General features: G+C 39.5%; 1 protein-coding gene across 2 annotated transcripts in view; it reads right to left on the bottom strand.

Moving 5' to 3' along the window:
* ythdc1 (YTH N6-methyladenosine RNA binding protein C1) overlaps positions 1-8,141 on the bottom strand; it is a 32,372-nt gene extending 24,231 nt beyond the window's left edge. The window contains exon 1 of one of the 2 annotated variants that reach the window (XM_057818937.1): positions 7,914-8,141. In XM_057818937.1, the coding sequence (XP_057674920.1) occupies positions 7,914-7,962 (49 nt within the window). In that variant the 5' untranslated portion in view covers positions 7,963-8,141. The remainder of the gene's footprint in view (positions 1-7,913) is intronic. The other variant, XM_057818938.1, reaches the window with a different exon arrangement.
* Between the last annotated feature and the right edge of the window lie 587 nt (positions 8,142-8,728).

Raw genomic sequence — 8,728 nt, forward strand, 5'->3', positions numbered from 1 at the left:
CATACCACAAAAAGATAAATTGTTTTGAATCCTGTTGGAAAAGTCAGTGTTCCGATTCTGTTTACTTTCCATTCTTCTGCACTAGTTAATGCCGTCAGCATTTTACCTCGTTTGTGATTTATTATTGTTATCCATGTGTTTATTTGTACTTCAGTAAAGAATTTAAGTGTTCCAAGTTGTTTTTGTGAATTAATAATTGTCAGCATAAAATTACTAGTGAAAAAAAAATAAAAAATAGACAAGACGGAAAAAGCCGTTTCTGCTCTTGCACTCCTTTTTAAAAGAAACTGCTGTATTTTAAGCCAAAACAACTGCTGTGTTTGATAGAACAATATGTCTATATGCCGCCATAGGAGATTCATGGCGCATGAAGCCCCCGAACTATTTTTAATTTGTCCGTTTTACCCTCAAAATCCGTTTACAGACGTCGCGTAACCGCTTTTGTTTCAACCCAGCCATAAAAGGAAATAATTATTTTTATTATTCAAAATGTGTCGTTTTTAGCTTAGAATCATTAATTGACGTCTCATATTTTGTTTAAAAAATATATATATATTCAATCACATATTTTAAACTTTTAAACAAATTATGTCACAATGGGGAAAAAATGGCGTCTGTAAAAAAAGTCACGGATATCTACCTCATAACTATCGCTTAATTGTATTTTTTTTGTTAGTGTCGCATTTTCTCCGATATGTTAGATGATAATCGATCCCCCCCAAAAAATATTTTTTTTAATGTTTAAAAGGGTAAATATATGAAAAAGAAAATCTCTACCACTCCTTGATGTCTGCGATTTCTGCATCGCGACTCTTTGTTATATGACCATGTTTCACCCATAAAATCCCCCCCAAAAATCCAGCTATGGCCATTCACAGCTGTGTCTTGACACACAGTGATACATGCTACATGGAGTTTTTGGATCGAAACAAGGTAAGTACGCGATAAAATCTCGTTAAAGTCATGGCGTCTGTAATCCTGCTCTCTCATTAGGGTTTTGCTTTTTAAAAAAACTTTTTTTTTTTTTTTTAAATGCCCTCCTGTTCAAAATTTTTCCCCCAGAAAATTGAGATTTTAAGCTTTCCAATGATGTATCACACGTGCATATCGGAAATTTTGAAAGTTGGCTAAATTGGGGGTCTCAGAGCGGAACTTTAAGGGCCCAAGTACACCGCATGCGTGATCGTTGCGTTTCCGGTCCGACTCCGGTAAAAAATAGCGCCAATCCGTTCCCATTATATCCTATTGTTCAACGTATACCGGCCGCGTCAGGGATCCGGCTTGACTGCGAACCACCTCCGGCGTGCCGCATGCCCGCCGGATGGTGTAGGCTATTTTCTATTTTTGCCGGACACGCATCCGGCAAAATGGGCGGAGCTGGGCCTGGACGTAACAGCCCAGGTGCCTAATCACGGTTTAAACACGAGCGAAGATGGATGATGAACGCTTCATCATGGAGGTGGAAACCCACAAAATCATTTATGATGCAGCAGATCCTTTCTATAAGGACAATATAAAAAAGGAAGCTGCAAGGTGTCATATTGTGTTTTTCTGTCCTGATCTCATCATGATGCAATCATGTCTGTCTCTTAATTGTAGATTACCTAAAATATCAATATGCAAAGAAAATATGTGCTCTCTCTCTGCTTCTCTGATGAGTATAGACTCTGTGTGTTTTTCGTCGTTTTTTCGACGAGGTTGGCGGACCGCAGCCGTGCAGCAGCCGGTATGATTTGCCTGTTTTTTGACGGACTGCGTGGCAAGCAGGCAACACTGAACCGGACCGGAACCGCAATGATCACGCATGCAGTGTACTTGGGCCTTAAGTCACCTGAGTGTTTTCCTCCATATATACACTCACCGACCACTTTACTAGGTACACCTGTCCAACTGCTCGTTAACACTTAATTTCTAATCAGCGAATCACATGGCGGCAACTCAGTGCATTTAGGCATGTAGACATGGTTTAAGACAATCTCCTGCATTTCAAACCGAGCCTCAGTATGGGGAAGAAAGGTGATTTGAGTGACTTTGAATGTGGCATGGTTGTTGGTGCCAGAAGGGCCGGTCAACTTAGCTGTATGAGCTGGATGGATGCTCCAAACAAAGTTTTGTTGTGCTTTTTTTGTTGCAATGACAATAAATATTCTGAATCTGAGTATTTCAGAAACTGCTAATCTACGGGGATTTTCACGCACAACCATCTCTAGGGTTTACAGAGAACGGTCCGAAAAAGAAAAAATATCCAGTGAGGGCAGTTCTGTGGGCGGAAATGCCTTGTTGATGCCAGAGGTCAGAGGAGAATGGCCAGACTGGTTCGAGCTGATAGAAAGGCAACAGTGACTCAAATAACCACCCGTTACAACCAAGGTAGGCAGAAGAGCATCTCTGAACGCACAGGACGTCGAACTTTGAGGCAGATGGGCTACAGCAGCAGAAGACCACGGCGGGTGCCACTCCTTTCAGCTAAGAACAGGAAACTGAGGCTACAATTTGCACAAGCTCAGCGAAATTGGACAATAGAAGATTGGAAAAACGTTGCCTGGTCTGATGAGTCTTGATTTCTGCTGCGACATTCGGATGCTAGGGTCAGAATTTGGCGTCAACAACATGAAAGCATGGCTCCATCCTGACTTGTATCAACGGTTCAGGCTGGTGGTGGTGGTGTAATGGTGTGGGGAATATTTTCTTGGCACCCTTTGGGCCCCTTGGTATCAACTGAGCATCGTTGGAACGCCACAGCCAACCTGAGTATTGTTGCCAACCATGTCCATCCCTTTATGACCACAATGTACCCAACTTCTGATGGCTTCTTTCAGCAGGATAATGCGCCATGTCATAAAGCTGGAATCATCTCAGACTGGTTTCTTGAACATGACAATGAGTTCACGGTACTCAAATGCCCTCCACAGTCACCAGATCTCAATCCAATGGAGCATCTTTGGGATGTGGTGGAACGGGAGATTCGTATCATGGATGCGCAGCCGAGAAATCTGCACCAACTGTGTGATGCCATCATGTCAATATGGACCAAACTCTCTGAGGAATGCTTCTAGCACCTTGTTGAATCTATGCCACGAAGAATTGAGGCAGTTCTGAAGGCAAAAGGGGGTCCAACCCGTTACTAGCATAGTGTACCTAATAAAGTGGTCGATGAGTATATTTTAGACTAGATGACTAATCGTTAAGACTAGTTGACTAATCGTTAAAGGCTGCAAACTAATCGGGAGAAAAATAATCGTTTGAGACAGCCCCATGTTGAATTATCAAACATAAAACTATGCAGTCTCATTTTTTGCTATTGAATGTTCATATTTACAAGATGAATATAATCAAGCTTCAAAACGGTTGAGCATCTTTGGCTTCCAATAGTACATCACTATTACAAAATTTGACAAGCAAATTTAGGATGTCTTTACGGGCCGAAAATATTAATATAATTGGTCAAAATGAAGAAAACAAGAGCTTGGACCTAGAGGTGATGTCTTAAAGAAAGGGGAAAAAAATTCTATACTATAAAACTAACTATAAAATGCAAAAACGCCAAAGGCATGCTAAGTCGGACAAAATAGGCTCCAACCTTTAAAGGTTAAAAATGAGGCATTTTTATTTTGACCACCTCGCAACTTCGGCATATTTACATGACAGTCACAACACTGAAATTCACAAAACATGTCAACAATCTTCCTCCTGTTCAAACGGCTTCAAGGATATGTCATAAAATTACTCATCATTAACTCTTATTAGACCCGGGCGGTATACCGAAAATTTACCGTTACCGAAATTCTTCACGATGACCGACGTAATTTTGACCATGTCGGTAAATTCGGTAATTTAATAAAACAATAGTCTTTTCATCCTGCTTTGACTGTGTTGTTCGACTATGTTCATTCCCCTTTAAGAAAGCAGTCAGTGTGCTTACGTATGAAGTCACGTGGTTTTCAAACAAACAGAAGCCCGGTAGGCTAACGCTAGCTGCTATTGCTACAAGCAAACGTGATGGGAGTTGGGCTTAAAGGAGCTTCGCCAAACTTTCACACGACTTTAAGTAGCCACTTGGCGGCCTCCAGACGGGCTTTCACCCGCTTTCCTTCCTGGTTCTCACGATTTCAGGAGAGGGTGCTTTCTACTGGTAGCCAGGAAACAGGCTAACGCTATAAAATGAACATGATGGGAGTCGGAGAGCGGCTCTAGCCTTGTCAAAACTGAACTTAATGAGTGGATTGGGCACGGACTGCATCTAGCAATTTGTATGTCGCGTTATTTTGTATCTGTGTGCGATTTCTTTGATATCTTTTATGAGGGTAAAGCATCCAGCATAAATTATACTGCAACAGTGAAGCCAATAATATGACCGTTTAATGGCCACAGCCATTTTTCTGTATGTGCTTGCTTCATTCTGTGTCATTTAGAGCTGAAACGAATACTCGAGCAACTCGAGTAACTCGAGTTTAAAAACTGATCCAAGTAGTTTTATTCACCTCGAGTAATCGTTTATTTTGACAGCTCTAAGCATCACGTTTTGCTCGGACTACTTTTAATGCGGCACAACGCGCTGATGTCGCGTGCGTAGAGGAAGAAGCACAAAAAAAAAAAAAAAAAAAAAAAAAAACACTGCAACCGACAGCCACTACAAACGACGCCGACGTTGCTAAATACTAGCCCGCATGATGCTACGTTGGCAGCAGATAGCGTCTGATGCGTCTCATAGAGATCACATGTATGTTGAACTAGATGCTAAATGACAGACTCGGCGGCGTTTGGGCAACGTTAGTAAAAGCCGCCATCTTAAAGCAGTAGAGCGCTAAGCGCTAATAAATAAGATTAGGGCAAGGTTTCTATTAATTATGACTACTGTCGATGCGTGGCTAACGTGTCTTACATACAGGCTTTCAGATAACATAGCGTTGTGGAGTGATGAGGGTGTAAAATCGTAATTATGCTATCAATTTTAGCTCAGTAGTCATTGCTGGATAAAACACCAAGTAGCACTGGTCCCTAATGTGCCCCAATAGAGCCTGTATCATACATTTATTTTGAACACTGCAAAAACTCAAAATCCTATCAGGACTTTCAGTTTAGACTAACTTAAAACTGAACTACAACTTAAAAATGGCTTGACACAAATAGAAATTCAATTGAAACGCGTGGGAAAAAATCCTTACTTTTAAATGATGTGTGTTATCAAGCGTAACGGGATTTTTAGGTTATATATATATATATATATATAATTTTGTTGTTGTTGTTTTTTTTTTTTTAATATCAAAGTTTTTTGAGTGAAAGCAGTGAATTAGTCTTTTTTTTTAATTTATTATTCTAGTTACATCTGAGATGCAATTGTTGGCTGTTTTCAACAATATACATCGAAAATAAAGACATTGATTGACTGAGAATGGTTCAAGATTAGATGAAATGTCTTGTTTTCTCATGTATATTTATAATTGCTCTTCACCTAAAATTATATTTGTTTTATCCGATTACTCGATTAATCGATAGAATTTTAAGTCGATTACTCGATTACTAAAATATTCGATAGCTGCAGCCCTAGTGTCATTACTACCATGATAAAATCTTAAATGTTTCACTGGCAAAAGAGCAATATAGCTTTAATGTGCGTGTGCGTGCATGTATTAAAAAATACTCTGGCGAAAAAAAAACATTAAACGTTGAAGTCAACATGTGTTGAGTAATTATGTCACAGCAGCCATTAACAATAAGTTGTCTGTTTAAAGTGTTTAGTTCAAACTAAGTTATTTGTGTTACAATGACGTTTTCACAGTTGTCGTATTGATTTTTACAATGTAGTACATTGTTCAAGTCATACCAGCTGTTATGAATGTTCATACTTGAATTCTTATGGTTTACAAGAAATTTCTATATACTTAATGTTTAGACTGCATGTGCAATTGTTTAACCCTTTAACACCGAACGTGTCGGGAGCGACGCGTTTACGCATGTCGTCTTTGAAGCTTCGTCACGCTATAATTACGTCACCCACGTGCCGCTGGTTGGTCTCATTTGAAAGTGCGGAAGTTGATGTCCACACCAGTTTTTATTTGAAGTCAATCGACCAAGAAAAACGGGAGATAATGTCATTTGAGTTTTATAGTTTTATTGTACTCATAAATATGCATTAAAACGCTGCATGTACCATGTATCTATCTCCATATTTCCATCATTTCTTGTCCTTTTTCAAAACCGAAAGCAGCACAAAAGACTACATATCCCAAGATCCGTTGTGATGTCAAGAAGGACGAACCGAATGTTAGGACGAACCGAATGTGAACATTTTTAATAAATTGCCGAGCTAGGCGCCAACTAAGGAAAAGAAGGCATGAACACCGGTTGGATTGCGCGAGCGACTTTGAAACGTGCAGAATGAATCGAAAACTAAATTTAGCGCAAGCTAAAGCATTTTTTCATCAACTCAAGGAATAGGATGAGCTGTGTTTGTCATTTTCCTCGGAGTAGTCGGCGTCTCGGCAAGTAGAAGTGACAGCAGCGCTCAAACGGCAGAAGAGTAGCCTGTGACGTTCTATGTGACGCAGCTCAGTGACCTGTTCAAAAACTTTATTGAGTGCGAAAAAAAAAAACTTTATCGAGTCGCATGCTTGAAAAAATTGAATTGAACTGAACTACTTGTCAATATTTTTGAAAATACTTTTTTCCCAACGTTATATATATATTTTTTCTTCACTATGAATCTTTTCCATTTTTATATAGATGTGTGTTCGAGAAGCTTGATTGCATGTACGTATACTTTAGATAGGTATTATACCCATCACCTTAACTTCACAAAGAGATATAATCCAAACCCTTTTTGTGTTAGATGATATATATAATTTTTTTTCTCACTATTTTGCACTGTATATAACCTGTTTTGACCATAGTATGTGTAAAGGCTAAAAACGCCTATGACCATACCCGCTGTTTGTGTTGAATAGTCAAACATTAAACTATTCAATTTAATTTTTTTCTATTAAATGTTTATCATAACAAGTTGAATAAATATTATCAAGCTTCAAAACGGTTGGTCGAGCATGTTTGCTTGTCAATGGGACACCAACATTACAAATTTTGAAAAAATATTTTCGGATTCTTTGTCTTTTTGGGTCTGAAATGTGGATTATAATTGGTCAGTGAAGAAAACAACAGTTGGGACATGAAGTTCAAGGTGTCCTGAAAAAAGGGACCCAACTTGGCCATTGTGAACAATTTTTTCTTTGAAATATAAACGCAACATCAAATGCATGCAAATTCGGCCGAAATAGGCTTAGGTGTTAAAGGGTTAAATATGTTAAATTGAAATCTGGTAAATAAATCAACGAGAAACAGTTCATTTGTATTCCACGCGTTGATTTAGATTTTCAAATTATGTAACAGACCACTTGGGTGAAATTTATATTTATTATCAAGGCAAATGCGCTCAATTTACCTTGATACGTACTTTAGGCCATATCCCTCAGCCCCAACTCTTATTTACATCTTAAATTGGCTTATTTCCCAATGAAATCTGCTCAAGCTGCATAGTTTTTTCACCATGTGTTATTTTCGACTCGTTGGCTGCCATTAACGGTCGTCCAATTCACTTGGCTTCTGAAGTCGTTTACAAGTGGAGAAATTTACAGTTAACACTCAATTGACTTCTATTTATCGGACAGCCCCCGACGCAAAATGGCCGACAAGTGCCCACTGGCTCAAAGTGCGCATAGACATCTACCTTTTATGTACATTATATCAATGATTACAACTAGCCAAACATTACACAAGCTTCTCGGTACGAGTATTTGCCAACTTTGAAACTAATGTACATTCAAACAATGCTTGGTAGGACGAGTCGTTTCGTTGTCATTCACGCTATTATACCTACCGGAATATTTACATAAACTTGGCAGTAGGAAATGTTTACTTACTTTTTAACAAATTTTCAAGCAAGCTAACAACAAATGGGTTAGAAGCCATGTCGCGTCTTCTTTGTTGTAACAAGTCCGTCCGTCCGTCCGGGAGCAGTCAAACGCACACGTGCACGTACAGACAAATGACGCCAAATACAAATTACATAGTCAGCTGGCGCCTATCGACTGCACACGTGACAACACGGGACCAATTGGAGCCCAATTACCTGACTAGCGAGGTGGGCAAGCCGAATGCTTTCCCACACAAAGACGAGCTAACCGAGCTAACGGCTAACGCCTACCTTTGTCTTCGCGGCGGTCGCCCGCCATTTTGTTTCGGCGGCGAGGCGTCTGGGATTCCAACGCCACAAGCTCGCACTCGGGCACGAAAAAAAGGAGCTGTTAGTAAAGCAAAAATAAAAAGGAGACCGAGGCACAAACAAACGAAATCAACGACGAGAGGGACGAGATGCGAAGATGGCTGACTAGACCGGAAGTCGTTTTATTCGACTTCCTTTTTCTTAATTGTATTTTTTAACAAATAATTTGTAATATAATTACCATTTTTCAAAGACGGTGTCGGTGATAATAACTTTTAAAAGACGTTAAAGAAAGAAATGGGCGGTGACGTCATCAAGTTTCGCACATAGCTCGGCCTGAATACTGTAGTTCCAACTTCCAACCACAAGTAGCGCTGTCATGTTTTTCTATGGGACTGACGTTTCACGGTAATGGATAAAATCATATCTCCAAGCCATTGTTTGCTTATCATTGCATTATAATATGTCTGTAATTGTTACTTTTGCATTCGGAGGGGTAAAGGTGATGAAAAA

Source organism: Corythoichthys intestinalis, chromosome 17 (assembly GCF_030265065.1).
Source record: "Corythoichthys intestinalis isolate RoL2023-P3 chromosome 17, ASM3026506v1, whole genome shotgun sequence".
NCBI classification, from domain to species: Eukaryota; Metazoa; Chordata; class Actinopteri; order Syngnathiformes; family Syngnathidae; genus Corythoichthys; species Corythoichthys intestinalis.